We start from the raw sequence: 14,982 nt of genomic DNA on the forward strand, positions 1-14,982 counted from the left end.
GGCACGCCGTACGTCGAACACAGTCATGCACCTCACGTGTCTGCCGGCCAAGGGCAGACTGAGTAGGCCACCGGGCATGATCAAGACAAAAACGCTCATCATTCGGCTGGTCGTTGACTAGGAATGCAATACACTCGATACCCTTCCTCCTCATCTTTCTCATCTTCCTCAAGGTGTGTAAAACACCTCCTCGACGGGCTTCCACCAACCCGGCTCGCCGGCCTCGCTGCTCACGGCGCCGGGGACCAGAGACTCCTGCCAGCCGTCGGTCATGGCCCACCACTCGCGCACCTTTGGATTGTCCTTCATCTTCTCCATGTCGCCGGCCCAGTCGTAGCCGACGTACTTGAAGGTAGCGAACAGAATGCGCGAATCGGGCTCGTGCCAGATGCTGTCTGTACACGGGGGTTTAGTGGTTTAGCTTCTGAGTGACGTCTGGCAATGCGGATTTGTCGCCACCTACAGTCGACAATGTTGCACTCCTTGATCTGCTTCAGCACGTCGGGCCAGACGTTGGCGTGGACCTCCTTGTACTTGTCGACGAACTCGGGCTTGAGCTTCACAATCTGGCCAATGCGACGACCGGGGTTCTTCTGCTTGAGGGTGACGGGCGCGGGAACCTCCGCCTCGGGCGGGCTGCTGCCCGGAGCAGGGGGGGAGGCACGCTTGTTGGACCACATGATGATGCTGATTGTCGGACTCGGTTTGAAAAGGCTCGTCGTCGTCGTCGTCGAGGGTGGCTAAGAAGGTTGAGGAGGTTTTTTTTTACTCGCAAAACGTGTTCGGTGGGAGGGCTCGCCCAAAGTGTGTGTCTCGTAGAACCCGGAGAAGCTGGGAGCGTCTGCTTACAATTCGATCAGCGGGGGTGGTGTGCGGTCGGCGGCAGCTCAAACTGGACAGGACGGCGGAGAAAGCGACGGGCCTCGGCCACGTTCGGGGGAAGAATGTCGCGAGGCGGGGCGCGAGGGGTAAGGAATGCGGGGATTTGGGGTGACGGCGCGGACTGTACGGACTCTTCAGTGGCGCATCCGCCGGTACATCCGCTACAAACGCGAGAACCAAAAGCCCGAACCGAAAACCACTACAGGAGAGACAGACAGACAAACAGATTCTACGCACATACACACAGTACCACTACACACCTTTCTTCACGATGAACGGCTTTCACCTTCTTCTTCTGATTTGGCTGAGCCGACTCCGTAGCAGGGGACTGGGCACTTTCGAACGTCGAGCTACCGTCTGATGGTATTGGATCCACCCGCGGTGTGATGCAATGCGACAACAATCGTTGCTATGTATCCGTAGGTTTAAATGACCTTTTCGATGGGTAGATGGATGGGTGCGTAATCGGCAGCTCGTGTCAGTATTGGGTGACGGGCCGCTCATCTTATACAAGTCCCGTCCTCTGTGACCCCTCCCTGTGCAGGCCTGCACCAAATCAACAACAGCAACAGCAGTCGAGCTTCAGCGCCCGGGGTCCGCGTCAAGTGTCACACAATGGTGCACCCACCGTCTGCGTCCAGAGATCTGAGCGCGTCTCATTGACATCTTCACATTGCCATAGTTTTTCAGGAAGCCAAAAACCCAACTGGAACATGTCAAAGTTCTAGCCCCCTCAACAGAGTTCCATCGAGCTTTTTGCCCCCCACAGCTCCAGCTCCAGCCCCAGCTCGGAACTCCGGTCTCGACCCTCTCGAACTCATCCCCCACCCGTCACTCGGCATTCCCTCTTCCAGCAAGGATTGGGGGGGGGGGGCGGTTTACTGGGAAGTCAGTGGTCCCCTGATGGTATTTATCCGCTAATCAGGTGAGGCGTGACAGCACACAGGTGCGCTTGACGGTGTGCGGCTGCGGCAGGGTCCTTTTGGCCCGGTTAGATAAGTAATCAGATAACCAACTTACTTTTGTTCACAGCCCACTCCTCTCCACACGATCAAGGACCAAAAGGACAACAACGAAAACAAAAAACATACAACACCAGGTATTCGCTGGTCGTCACCGACCCAACTACTAATCCGGCCCTCATTGGCTTATCTATGGGAGAGCGGACGGGATCCCGAGTTTTCCAATGGGTATGGTCGTATGTGGCAGTTTTTGTTCGTTATGCTGACTATGGAGGTAAGTCGCAGTAAGGCCACCAGCCTCTTTAGCAGACGTCTACGCACTGCCTGACCTATGATACTGAGTGGCCAATAAATTGGCCGTCTACTGAGTGTAACACAGCCTGTCTACATCATTTACATGGTTTCCTGTTGGCTCGGCTTTCGATTACCTTACGCCTGTGGAAACGGCTTCGAGTGGTTGTGGTTTACATCTTGTGATCCATAGTTTGGGCTACCGCGGTTGGTTAGGTGCCCGCGTAGGCAATGCGTCTCATCAGAAGCTGACAAAGTTTGAATTTTCTCTGTTGGTACCTTCAAAATCGTAAACTGAACGTGGCATTGGATCTTCCAAGGTAGCTGAGAAGAAAAAGAGTACAAATAGGTTGAATTTATTCTCCTTCGTCGAAACAAGTCATCCCACCAAAAATTGCTTCAAAGCACGCATGAACCTTTACGACCAAACAAAAACAATAGTCACCTCTCGCCTTACAACCTCATGTTAAGCAGCAGACTTATCGACACTCCTTCCTGTCATCGTTCATAGATATGGCACCAATGTCATCGTCAACCAAGGCATCTTGGGGCTGCTTGCCCGCGGAGATCAGGCTTCTCATCCTCGAAGTCTTACTGCAGGACGGTTGTAGCTTGGCCAGCCTCGCTACAGTGTCGCGAGAGTGGCAGGCGGTTATCGAGCCGCACAATTTCGCCCGAATCAAGGTGACGCCGTCACGCCTCGCCGAATTTGATTCTATGATTCATCGTAATCGGGCTGTCGTAAGCTACATATGGCTTTGTTTGGAACTTCAAGAATATGATTGCACCAGGTGTGCGCCTGAAGAACTGGAAAAATGGGGCGTCTCCAACACAGACAACATCCTAATTACCACGGCATTCCTGGATCTATTCTCAAGTCTCAGCACGTGGGAGCCAGATGGCAACCTTCTGCTTGATATCAGCGTTCACTCGCCCAGTGACTCAGGACATTGGTTCAAATATCTGACCTTTGGGCCGGATATTTCTTCTGGCGAGTGCGACCAGGACCGATACATACAGAAGCCGATTCTGTCCGAGTTTGACGACAGCCAGCATGGTTGGTTTGCTGGCAGTCAAGAATCACCTCCGACCGATTTAGCTATCCACAGAGTTTTCGATGAAATCATGGGCGAGGGGCCGTTCGATAACGACGAACAGGAAAACCAATGGTGGCTGCAACTACCATTGGTTCCCGCAGTAACCGGTGTTCTTCTACGTCAACAGACCCGCCGGCGATGGAAGCCGAAAGCACTGTCACTGATGTTTACCCGTCTTCCCGGACTCCAGGAAATCCACTACGAGCCTTGGAGGGAATGGGACAATACTCTGCAGCGGTGGACGGATGAATGTTAGTACAGCTGCGTCAATTCGTCCTGCTCTACCCTGTGTTTGTTATTGTATTGTTGGACGGTGACAGCCTACTAATACTGATTTCTCTGGCGCAGCTTACCGATCGCTTTTTGAACAATTCGCTTCTTGCAAGTTACGCAGACTCATTGTCTTTGAGAATTTCAATCAACAGTACCCACAACGTTTTACGTATTGCGAGCCTATTCGAATCCCGGCCCCGGATGTCAGCCGGACGCTCGCTAGTGCCAGTCTTGAGCTTGAGCACCTTTCGGCATCGTTTGTAGTGGACGCTGACTATTTCTTCCATGCTTTCAAACCTTCCTGGAAGTGGCCCAACCTGATTTCGCTTGCGCTGACCTCGCGGCTGCTCGCTCCCGGTGAGAGCACGATCGAGATTGATGACATGCTACAAAGAGCGGCAAAAGTGGCCAAGAAAATGCCAAATCTTCAAACAATGGAGATATGGAACGGACGAAAGGGATTGGCAGCACTCTTTAAATACCAGTCAATTGGTCATGGCGGTTATGGGCAGCCTGCCGAGATAACCTGGAGAGGAACATGGGATTATGCCTTGCACCCTTCTGTGATCCGGGCTTGGGAAGCAGTCGCACTGAAGCATCGTGCAAATGGATGTGTTACTATCAAGGAGTTCCTGGATGTTGGTGTTGTTAAGTCTCATGGCGACGCGATTTATTATTTAGATCTCTCAAACACAGTAATTCGCCCCCTTTCATTACAGCAGATTCGGTTAGAGCAGAGGATTATTCAGGGGGTGTATGACTGGTAGCTCAATATCTATTGGCAGTCTAGGGAAGTAGCCTAGTCTGAGATGACCTCCCCGTCACAAGTGAAAATCATACGTTTGATTAGTAGACTGCAAAAACCATCCATCTCACAGCAGCCGTTGGGGTACGCCTGTTGGGATGAATAAGGTCCAGCATCTTTCGGCCTCGTCCCACTGCCTGCCGAGTCGTCGGCGCCTAGCACGGGCCGGACCGGAACCTAATGCAGCCCTCGTCCCGGACACTGCGGTGCTACACCAAATTAATAATCCCACAGCCAAGCATGCTCAACATCTCAGTTCATGAGTCATCCCAACGCGCCGATGGTTTAGTGGTAAAATTCTCCGTTGCCATCTAGCAGCGTCGGGGAGCCGGGGGTTCGATTCCCCCTCGGCGCATTCCTTTCGCTTTTGCCTGCTCCTCACCCCCGTTCAACAGGGTATAATCGCGTTGAATGTCTGTTTTGGGGGTCGTTGCGTGGAATCTGTGTGCGTTGGGCCTGGTGTGACTGACCCACATTGGCTGGCATTAGGCTGGCGAGGCCTGTTGAAGATTCATGCGTGGGATTGTTTCTTGTGTGTTGAAGACGAGAAAACAGGCACACTCATCCGAGCTCATGCTCGACTGGGATTAGGGGCGCAGCAAGGTCAGATGAAACCTGCAACAAACCGTCAGTCGTATCTAGGACATATAATCCCCTCGTAGCGAGGAAGCCGTCGACGACTAGATTGATCAGAGGAAAAGTTGTTGTCACAATAATACCACGATACTCACACTACATGTTGCTTATCATTAACGACAAGTAAGTATATTATGATGACATTTCATTATTTGGTGAACTCGGTCACCCGGACGTACCATCCATGACCTCTGCCCCCCACCGCCCCTCCAAAAAGAATAATTTTATTCAACGTCGTATGTTGCAAAAGATGAAGTGTCCCTGGCAAGGCTCGAACTTGCGACCTTTGGATATCCTTGGAATGAGTTCCAGAGTCATTTCAACAGAATGAATATGAGACCAACGCTCTACCGACTGAGCCACAGAGACCAAGTGTGTGATCAACAACGGGGGTGGAAGGTGACAAGAAGCAAGGGCACATTGTGGGCGGGGGAGTGGAAAGATGGAGACGGGGGGCGGTGGGGACGATGGATAATCAGGGCCAGTCTTAAGCTGGAGAGGAGGCGGCCGAGGATCATGGCTTCTGTGCAAACATACATATACATACATACTATACCTACATACACCACGTGCAAACGTTCAACCAAGCTTCATGACTGCTTCCACCCACCAGCAGCATCCGGCGCCCTGACCCGCAGGAGGCTCTCGGCGTTCCGGTAGGCAATCATCTCGAGCTCCTCCGGCTTGACCATGCCGCTGTCCCGCAGCTCCCGCACCCACGCCGTCCCGTTCTCGTTCTTCTCAAAGGGGTAGTCGACGCTGTACAGGATGCGGTCGACGCGCGTGTTCTGCAGCAAGCAGGCCATCGGCGCGAGACCCCATACCCCGCTCGTCGTGACCCAGATGTTCTCCTCCCAGACCTGCCGCCACGGCCGCTCCCGCGCGCCCCATCGCACCGAGAGCTTGTCGACGCGCTCCTTCATGAACGGCAGCATCTCGCCAAAGTGCCCGATGATAAGCTTTAGCCCCGGCAATGCATCAAAGAGCCCCGCCGCAAAGAGCTTCAGCACCCCGAGCCCCGTCTCTTGGTGCCAGCCGAACCCGCTGGTCCCGAGGCTCCGCGCGGCGCCGGGTTCATAGGCGCCCCCGTAGGCCGCCGCCTGGCCCGCCGACGGGAAGGTCGGGTGCAGGTAGATGGGCACATCGAGCTCAGCCGCCGCGGTGAAGACGGGCCAGAACCGTCTATCGTCGTAGTGAGTGCCGCCAAGGTGGGCGTCCACCAGGGCGCCGACGAAGCCGAGGTCCCGCACGCACCGCCGGAGCTCCGCGGCCGCGGCTTCCGGGTCGGCCATCGGGAGCACGGCAAACCCGGCCAGGCGGGATGGATTGTCGCGCACGGCGCGCGCGAGGGTGTCGTTGGCGAGGCGGCTGAGCGCCGGCGGTCGTGAGGCCAGGCCGGGGCCGTGGGAGACGACCTGGAACGCGATGCGGTTGGCGTCCATGTCTGACAGGCGGAGAGGCCCGACGTCCTGCAGGCGGGCGGCGACATCCGGGAGGTACTTGAGCTGTTCGCCGTAAATGTCGGAGAGCTCGGAGAAGAGGTCCGGGGCGATGAAGTGCTCCTCGAGCGTGATGAGTGGCGGCAGTGAGTCTGACATTGTTGCGGGTTGTTCCGGGTGCGTTTTTTCTGGGTGGGATGTGTAGATCCAGGACGACGTGAGATGTCCGAGGCATACTTGATCGATGTCCGTCGTCTCAGCTTTAAGTCTTGGGGCATTCACGCCACGGCGCTTGTGGCCGGCGCCTCCCAGATGTCATACTTGACCCCGCATGATTGTCCTTGAAGTCGGATCGATTCAGCCGACATATGCGAGACAAGCGCCATGTTAGGCCGTGCACAAACCTTGCCTCTGTATCAGGAAGGCCTGCCGGTGTTTTTTGAGGCCTGATGTGAAGGCTCTGTTGGCTTGTGTGTTCTAGGAAGACCAAGGGCCTTGAGATCATGTGCCGCTGATGGCGAGGAAGATTGTTGGACTTCATGAAGGACAATCGGGAGAGATGAAATTATTGGGTCCAGCGAACGACTCAAATAACAAACCGTAACAATGTCGTAATTCCGAGGTCGGTTGTCCAGAGTGACATAACAAAGCAGGTAATGAATTTTGCATTATAAACGTCTTGCGACACCACTCGAATCGAAGCCTATGTAGTATTCGGTACAACGATGGAAGCACGATTGCCACAAACGGGTGACAGTGATACACCAACTTCACTTACACAGCAACTCTGGTACCCTGGAGAGAACAGTGCTGGAATTAAAGAAACACTGTGACATCTGCCCCACCATCCACGTCAGGCGCAAACTCGTCCAACTTGGAGGCATCACTTACATGACAGGCCTCACTCACTCACACATTCCTTCTCACCACAATCACACCCTCTCACCACGAAATCGAACTTTACAAAAAGCAGAAGAAAAAATCACAAAATGGCCACGAGGATACCCCACGTGCTGGAGAGCTACCTCGCCCTCCCGCCCGAATGCGCCCAGATACTGCTCACCAGCGTCCTGGGCGCCAGCACCAACTGGCTCGTCCTGCGCTACCTATACTCGTACCTCCGGAAGCCCGCCGTGGCCGACGAGGAAGCGTCGCCGGCCGAGGACGTCCGCGTCGTGCTCGTAAGCTTCATGCGGGATTTCGCGTTTTGGAAGGAGGGCGCTGGCAGATTGGTACGTTCTTCTCGCGCGATATGGTGGGAGGTCTCTCATGTCTGCCCCTCACTTCATTTCATTACCCCTCCACCGATGAGGTTTTTTCTTCTCTCCCTCCAAGTAACCACGTGAGGACCCGAAAAACTGACACCCGTGACAGGGCCTCGACATCGAAGGCTTGGGGCGCAGCGGCAAGTTCGTCTTCGTCGACGGCCTGAGCAGTCTATTCTCCCAGGGGAAGGCGGCGCCAGGGCGGCCGGCCGTCAAGGGGAAGAGAGTCCTCCGCAGCGCAAGGCTTCCGGATGTCCAGCGCGAGCTCGACGCCGCCATCTCGGACGTGTCCGTGGCGGGCGCCAGAACGATCCTGGTCCTCGACCAGCCGGACGTCCTCCTCGCCGCGTCCAGCGAGGACCTCGACGGCCTGGCGCTGAGGAACATGCTGCGTGATGTGCAGGAGGTGAGTGAAGCATCTTCTGCAGACCCTCCTCCCCTGACCTCCCCTGGCCTCTACTTTGTGATGCTTATATGTGTTTATGTTCTGTGCCATTACATGGTTGAATATGCCTCGTCTCAAATCCACTACCCCCCGGCCGCTATCCCTCCTCGGAAACAAAGGAACGCAGACTGACGCGCCAGAACAGAAAGTCCATGCGACCATCACCGTCGTCGCCGCGGACGAGCCCCTCGTCGCGGCTCAGGCCACGACGCTGGAGAAGGAGCACGCGAGCTTCGTCCTCGGGCTCGCGCATGCCGCGGAGATGGTCGTCGGCTTCAGACTGCTGGACACGGGCAACGCGAGCGACGTCAGCGGGGTGCTAAGGATCACGGCCGGAGGGGACGCGGGCAGCAGCGGGGAAAGGGTCGTAGAGGAGACGGAGCTGCTGTACTTTGTCGGCGGGGACGGGAGCGTCAAGGTATTTGGGAGGGGACAATAGCGGCGGCTCATGCGAGGTTCGGGACTGGGGGAGGTGGGGGGGATGCGTCGTTGAGATGGTGGCATTCGGTACGCCTAATCGGCGATCTCTACGAAAGGTATTTACTCGGTTTGGCGGCGCAAGTTCAACATGATTACTCGATACGGAATCCCCTCCAGCATTGATGAGCCAACGGTGACAAGATGCCACCACATCGTACAGTAGCAGTCGTAAGTCTCACTCGCCGACAACACTTTGAAGGGCACCAGCACGTCAGAACGCCACTTGAAACAACCTGGCCATCACTCAAATTCCAAGGCGCATGGGACCACCGAAGTGACAAGACAAGCAAAGCCGTTTCTCTTTTTCGAGGATCCGTTTTCCCAAATGTAAAAAAAAGTGATGTCCCCTTTTTTGCCCGCGCACGAGATAGCATGAACGCAAAACACCCGTTTCGTTTGGTTTTGTTGTTTTGACTCCTTTTTTGATATTGGCTTTGCTCTCATCAAGTCAAACGGGGGGTAAAAAGGAGAGGAAAAAAAGAAAAGAGTTCTTTTCGTGATATCGTTCCGGAGGGGTTTTTTGATTTTTCCCGCGGGCAACACGCCCCCTTTCCCTCGTCTCCCTAACCCCGCGCCCGAATGCCTCGATTGCACAGATACCTCCCCACGTCGACCAGATTCACATCCCAATCATCGCTTTCGGCATAGCTCACGACTGCTGGGCAGTGGGGCCGGCAGAGCCCTTGGGGACACCGGTCTGGAAGCCGTTCTTGAAGCGGCGCGAGACGTCCTTGAGGTAGCGCATGCGGCCGGTACCGACGGTCTTTCTCCGCTTGGCCTTCTCGGACCAGTTGTCTATATCGCGTCCTACGTCAGTATTTCCGGTCACGTACATGGGATGGGAGAGGAAGAAAGATTTAGGGTTGGCGTAGGAGGAAGTGTCTCGAATTGTGACTGGGTTGAGTCGGGTTGGATTCGTCGTCGGGAGGAAAACGTACACTTGCGGGTCTTGGCCGAGGGGTAACCGCAGGAGGAGCAGGTGTGCTTCTGGATGTGAAGCGATCGGCGACCTGTAAAACATCGAATCGATCAGTATTGGACGTCCCTCGAGGGTCGGGGTTTTCGTCTGATCGTCGCGCGACTCGGCGTGAAAAGATTCGATCCCCTCGGGGACTGGTTGGACTTACCGCAACGACGGCACAAGGTGTGCGTCTTGTTGTGTCTCTTACCAAACGAGGAGGTACCCTTCGCTGCACAAAAATCGGTCAGTCCATCGGAACGGCGAGCATCCTCTCGTATCGACGAGGATTAACAGTGACGGCGGCGCAACGTACTCATCTTGGCGGTGTTCGGTGGTCGACGATGGTGTTCTGTGGTTGCTGGTCGGTTAGTTGGTTTGCGGAGGAATCGGTCAAGAAGCTCGCGGGTGGACAAAATTTCACTCTAAGCGAGCGAGTTTTCGGGCACACAAATTGTGTGGTAGGCGCCAGCGGGGGATCCTCGGAGGAGGAAGGAGTGCGGTCACATGACCCGGGCTTAGTGGAGATCCAAAATCGAATTTGACGGCCAATCAGCGCTGTGTTTTGGGTATGCAAGGGGGGGTCCCGGATCACACATGCATCTCACCCTGGGTTTAAAAGGAATGCCTGCTGTCGGCCCCCAGCAGCGCATTTGGTGGAATGTCACCAAAGCGAACCACAGAAAATCATGTGGCGCCCGAGTCGCGTTCAATACACATACGCGTGCACTGCAGCAGCAATGATGATTGTTTAAGGAATTGATAGAGGTGCACCCTTCCAATAGGTTCAATTGTCTGGTTGTCAAACGCCAGCAAAACGCCGGTTTCCCTAAATTTATTCCGTCCGTCCTCCCGAAGAGTTCGTTTCCTTGCCTTGTGTGGGTATACAAAAAAATAAATCCATACATCGTCCACTTTGACCAGTCCCATCCCATGCATCCATCAGTGCCATCACACTCATCACCCCTGAATGTCCAGCATCTGCTTGAGCGCCGCCTCGCTCGCCCTCAGCCACCGACCCCGCTCCTCGAGATCGTCCGCATCGCCACCGGCCCCTTCCTTTCGCCTTTGCGCTTCCTTCGCGGCGGCCGTGCTATTCTGCCGCTTAGTCTCCAGCGGTTGCAGCTCGGCCTGCAACCTCTCTAGTTCCTTTCTCTTCCTTGGTACCCTGGCCTGGAGTTGCTCCAGCTCGCGGTCCAATTGCTGCTGTTGTCTCTTCTTCTCGTCCACCAAGTCGAGTGTCTTGGCGAGGGGCAGGTTCATGTGCGGCTTTTGCCCCGGCTCCTGCGTCTCGCGGAGCTCTGCCACCCGCTCCTCCAAATCGGCAATCTTGTCTGGGAGTTCTTTCAACTTGGCCGTGTCCAGCTGCACGCTCAGGTGTCGCTTGGCCAGTTCCTTGCCCTTTTTCTCCAGCTCCGTTACCATGTCTGCGACCTCGACCTTGAGCGCCTTTAGCTGCGCCTTGGCGGCTAGGTTTGCCGTTTCCAGCTCTAGATTCTCCTGCGGCGAGACGATGACAGGCGGGTCGCCGACAATGGCGCGGATGAATTTTTCCTTGGTGACCTGCTCAACGTAGGAGAAGCGCAGCTTCGCAAAGAGCTCCTTGTAGTGCTCAAGATCGGCCTCGAGGCTGGCTGGTGTTGTCGCATCTTGAGAGGCATTGGACGCGTCCGACGTTCGTTGCTGTCGTGATTCTTGCGCGACGGCGCTCGAAATGGGCTCGCTGAGCCTGATGATGGAGATTTCGTGGTTGTCGTTGAGGTCTTGGATTTTGCGCAACACCTCAGCCGCGTGGTTCGCGCCCATGTTTGGAGATCTTTAAGTCTGAAAGATGACCGTGGAGATGCGTGTTTGTGAATGCTGTTGTAGTCGCCCCAAAAAGATATGGTCGTTCGGTCGCGTAGAGTCGCTTCGAATGTGCTTTGCGAGTTGCGCTCAGAGTCCAGTGCTGGGTGACGTTTGTTTACTTGGGTCCGGAAGGGGCCAAGCGCGGGAGATCTGTTATCGATAACAACGCCCCTATCTTATCAGCTCAGCATCCATCATCGCACTGCTGCCAAGTTCCTTTTCAATGTCTCTCCGCCCATTGTCGATCAATCCTCCATCCGCCATATTTTGCGACAACGATGGCTCTTAGCTGACGACGACCCCGCTACCCATCTACACAGCATCACTCAGCAGCCTTATCGAAAGACTTTCCTTCCATAGACCGTTTCCCCGTCACTATTCTTGGGCAACCGGACTCCACCCGTGCGATCTCGTCAGAATCAGTCACCGAATGATCTCGCTTTCACCTCGATTCGCGCCTCGTGCCTGCAAAGGGCGCGATCACTTCGAACCTCTACTGGGCTGATATCAGACACCAGCCCACAAGATGACAAACGACAATCTCCTTACCGATGAATATGTCGCGGAACTGCTCGCCAAAGAGGCGGACGACTGCTCACTGAAATACTCTAGTATAGGCATGGAGGCATTCCGCACCGACAAAAAGTACGTCCGATGATCCAGGGCCTCTCCAAATGCATCTAATCGAATCCAGACCGCCCAACATGCCTAAGCCAAACACTCGCTTTCTGCGCCACATCATAAAGGACACCAACACGCACAACAAGAACCTCCTCGCTAAAGAGGCCGCGGAGTCTCGCGCACGGCTCAAAGACCTCGAGCATGCCGAGGAGAAGGAGAGGCGGAGGAAGGCAGGTCCCCAGGATATCCGCAGACGGCAAATGGGAGACATCAAGGCTATCTTGGGAGACCGCAAGGAGAGGACGAGCCGCACGGTGCGCACCGACGAGAAGCCGCGCAAGGAGAATGAACTGCCGCCGCGCAAGAGACATCACAGGGAACAGAGAAGCGAGTCACCGGAGCGCGACAGCAGTGCGAGGCACCACCGAAACAGGGGGGAGGGGTCGCATCCCGAGCGTGATGAGCGCCGGCGCCACAAGAGCGACCGGCGTAGGTCACGATCGCCCGACGAGAAGTCTAGGAGACACCGCCACCGATCGCCCCTCGCAAGCAAGGACTCGGCGCCGAAGCCGCACAGGAGCGACAAGGAGCGCAGTGGAGCCGAAGACGCACGCGATCTGACGTCGAGGAGACACCGAAGCCGAGACGAGAGGAGCCGCGAGAGGCCCCGGCGAGGTTTTTCCATCAAAGGCAGCAGCCGGCGTGCTACACAAGAGCAGGACTCGGCCACGGCGGGATCCGACTCGGACCCGTTGGACGAGTTCATCGGGCCGGCACCGCCGCAACAGGTTCGTTCGAGAGGCCGGGGCGCGGCGGCAGGGACGTCAGGCATCGACAAGCGGTTTGAGGCGAACTACGACCCTAAGGCGGACGTGGAGATGGCGGACACGGTCGGCACGGAGGATTGGGACGACGCCGTGGAGGCCTTTAGGGACAGGCAGAAGTGGAGGCAGAACCAGGAGCAGCGCATGCGGGCGGCGGGGTACACGGATGAGATGATCAAGAAGTGGAGGGAGGGCGGTAGCGGCGGCGGTGGTGAGCAGAGGGACGAGCGGGATGTGCGGTGGGCCAAGGCCGGGGAGAAGCGGGAATGGGATCGGGGCAAGGAGGGCGGGCTTAGCGGGTTGTTCTCCGAGTTTAACTGATCCTTGCGGGGGGGGGCGGTCGGTGGTTACGGCCTTTGTGTTTTGGGAAGTGCGGCGTTTGGGAGAGGGTTGCATAGTGGAATGATTCGATACTATTAAATGTTGCATACGAATGGAAGGCGGCGGCGGCTAGTTTTGCGCTTGGAAATGGCTGTTAAGGGGTATAGCAATGCTCGCACAGGACATAGAGATGGATTCGTGGACATCCAGAAAAGGGGGTTCGCGCCTCACGGCGAAGGCCGAGGTGGAAGCCGCGGAAGATTGAAGCAGCATTGTTGGTCCTCCTGAAGCTTCGCCGAGATTGGTCTTTGCCGGGTTTCCCGCGTACACCTGAAATACACCGTATTGTGTAGGATCGTGCACCTTTCTCAATGAGATGAATCTGATAGAGTCAAGCTCCTCCCCCTCCCTCCGTTAGTCAGTCCAACCTGACTTCAGCTTCACTTTGTGTAGGCTGAGGAGACCAAACGACCGGGGTACACAATAGACGAAGCGGACATGTCACAAACGCACGGCTCTGAGAAGTTTGTGTCACCGTCCGCCCTTTAGAGGTTACAGTACAGGGTGCGTCGATGGGACCAGTGAGATGCTCGCAAACGGCGTTTCACAATCGGAACGTCAAATAAAAACCAGGACCCCCGCTCCCTGGGGCTTCGGTTGTGAAACAGAGATGGATTGGGTACAAACTACAGCGGACGGAGTAGGGTTGGAGGGGATCGCCTACTTACCGGATGCGGCGAAGAAATAGATATTGGAGAATTGGAGTTGAGACTGGTGGGAGAGGCGCCGAGTGACTGGGCGGAACGCGAATGACGGGGATGCTTCAGGCACTCCAGGCACGCTGTGGAGGAGCTTCGAAAGAAGCGTGGTCGAATGCAGGAACGAGGGCAGAGAGGGGGAGATTGTCTCGGTTGAGGAATGTGGCGGGGGATGGAGGACAAAGACGCCTCAAAGGTGAGAGAGATAGAAGGATGCAGAAAGAGAGGCGCCACGTCCGGAAGGGGCATTGTCACGGAAGCTGTCGCCGATTGAGTGCCGGGGCGTTGGGAAGATTCAAGAATGGATCCCGGCCGGGGTGGGGCAGGGTCGACATGCGCGGGAGACTCCGGGGATACAGGGGTTTGGAAGAGGGGTCGGAGGGTCCGTATTCTGTAACGCCTCTCTGACCATGGTGGGGGGAAAGAGTTTGGTGGGTTCGGGTACCCCTCAGGCTGAATTGAGTTTCTGCGGTCGAACGGAGTGAGGGGGAGGGAAGAATGGGAAGAAGAGACAAGGGACAGAGACGGAGACAAAGAGGCATGTGTGTTCTTGGTTTGGTCCTTGGCCGATGTGCCAAGTGCCGTGTGCCGCGTGCGGTCGGCCGAGACGGAAGCGGGGTCGGCGGGCGGGGGGAGCCGGGGAATGTGGGACGCGGCGAGGGAGAGGTGGACGAGATGCGAATATGAAAGTAAATATGTCTTCAATGACACGATGATTCCGGGGGCGGATGGAAGCAGCAACAGAGGAGAGTTCCGAGGCTTCTCTCGACGTCCCAAAGTTCCAGCGCATCCCTGGCCTTTGGTTTTGGGTTAGGTTTCTCGGAGAGCGTTTCCCCTCTCTTCTTTGTCTGCTCTGATCAATGGCGTACATTCCAATTCCAAGTGTTGGTCTCCTACGAGCTACGCTAGGCCGAGTCTGGAGCGAAGTCGACCACCCCTTTTTCCTGTTCGGACGTCTATCTCAGATAGCGTAAATGGATGAAACATGTTTGTGGTCAGTGGTCACGAGAGGAGGGGGGTCTGACTCTGGCCTGGCCATGTGAGGTTACTGATGGGATTCTTGGTTTTGTTCCTGTT

The 14,982-nt window shown here is 55.9% G+C and overlaps 7 protein-coding genes across 7 annotated transcripts; 3 read left to right on the forward strand and 4 right to left on the reverse strand.

Moving 5' to 3' along the window:
• Positions 1 to 82: 82 nt before the first annotated feature.
• On the reverse strand, positions 83 to 1,964 carry CDEST_14487 (Putative rhamnose/fucose mutarotase). Its single transcript, XM_062930643.1, has 3 exons — positions 1,143 to 1,964; positions 464 to 841; positions 83 to 395 (listed from the first exon to the last, which is right to left on the reverse strand). The coding sequence occupies exons 2-3, from the start codon at positions 678 to 680 to the stop codon at positions 169 to 171; spliced, it is 444 nt and encodes a 147-aa protein (XP_062786694.1). The 5' UTR covers positions 681 to 841; positions 1,143 to 1,964; the 3' UTR covers positions 83 to 168.
• A 123-nt stretch (positions 1,965 to 2,087) lies between these two features.
• Positions 2,088 to 4,272, forward strand: CDEST_14488 (uncharacterized protein; the record flags this gene model as incomplete). Its single annotated transcript, XM_062930644.1, has 2 exons — positions 2,088 to 3,483; positions 3,581 to 4,272. The coding sequence occupies exons 1-2, from the start codon at positions 2,649 to 2,651 to the stop codon at positions 4,270 to 4,272; spliced, it is 1,527 nt and encodes a 508-aa protein (XP_062786695.1). The 5' UTR covers positions 2,088 to 2,648.
• A 1,264-nt stretch (positions 4,273 to 5,536) lies between these two features.
• CDEST_14489 (Putative 2-amino-3-carboxymuconate-6-semialdehyde decarboxylase, metal-dependent hydrolase) lies at positions 5,537 to 7,028 on the reverse strand (the record flags this gene model as incomplete). Its single annotated transcript, XM_062930645.1, has 1 exon — positions 5,537 to 7,028. The coding sequence occupies exon 1, from the start codon at positions 6,542 to 6,544 to the stop codon at positions 5,537 to 5,539; it is 1,008 nt and encodes a 335-aa protein (XP_062786696.1). The 5' UTR covers positions 6,545 to 7,028.
• A 221-nt stretch (positions 7,029 to 7,249) lies between these two features.
• On the forward strand, positions 7,250 to 8,534 carry CDEST_14490 (Putative elongator complex protein; the record flags this gene model as incomplete). Its single annotated transcript, XM_062930646.1, has 3 exons — positions 7,250 to 7,617; positions 7,760 to 8,056; positions 8,241 to 8,534. The coding sequence occupies exons 1-3, from the start codon at positions 7,375 to 7,377 to the stop codon at positions 8,532 to 8,534; spliced, it is 834 nt and encodes a 277-aa protein (XP_062786697.1). The 5' UTR covers positions 7,250 to 7,374.
• A 258-nt stretch (positions 8,535 to 8,792) lies between these two features.
• Positions 8,793 to 9,979, reverse strand: CDEST_14491 (Putative zinc-binding ribosomal protein). The gene is made up of 4 exons (XM_062930647.1): positions 9,850 to 9,979; positions 9,703 to 9,765; positions 9,514 to 9,585; positions 8,793 to 9,370 (listed from the first exon to the last, which is right to left on the reverse strand). Exons 1-4 carry the CDS (start codon positions 9,851 to 9,853, stop codon positions 9,225 to 9,227), a joined length of 285 nt encoding a protein of 94 aa, XP_062786698.1. The 5' UTR covers positions 9,854 to 9,979; the 3' UTR covers positions 8,793 to 9,224.
• A 495-nt stretch (positions 9,980 to 10,474) lies between these two features.
• Positions 10,475 to 11,462, reverse strand: CDEST_14492 (Putative kinetochore protein Sos7). Its single transcript, XM_062930648.1, has one exon. It carries the CDS (start codon positions 11,337 to 11,339, stop codon positions 10,494 to 10,496), a length of 846 nt encoding a protein of 281 aa, XP_062786699.1. The 5' UTR covers positions 11,340 to 11,462; the 3' UTR covers positions 10,475 to 10,493.
• Positions 11,463 to 11,620: 158 nt separating this feature from the next.
• Positions 11,621 to 13,152, forward strand: CDEST_14493 (uncharacterized protein). Its single transcript, XM_062930649.1, has 2 exons — positions 11,621 to 12,026; positions 12,076 to 13,152. Exons 1-2 carry the CDS (start codon positions 11,908 to 11,910, stop codon positions 13,145 to 13,147), a joined length of 1,191 nt encoding a protein of 396 aa, XP_062786700.1. The 5' UTR covers positions 11,621 to 11,907; the 3' UTR covers positions 13,148 to 13,152.
• The last annotated feature ends 1,830 nt before the right edge of the window (positions 13,153 to 14,982 follow it).

This window comes from Colletotrichum destructivum, chromosome 10 (genome assembly GCF_034447905.1).
Source record: "Colletotrichum destructivum chromosome 10, complete sequence".
NCBI lineage: Eukaryota > Fungi > Ascomycota > Sordariomycetes > Glomerellales > Glomerellaceae > Colletotrichum > Colletotrichum destructivum.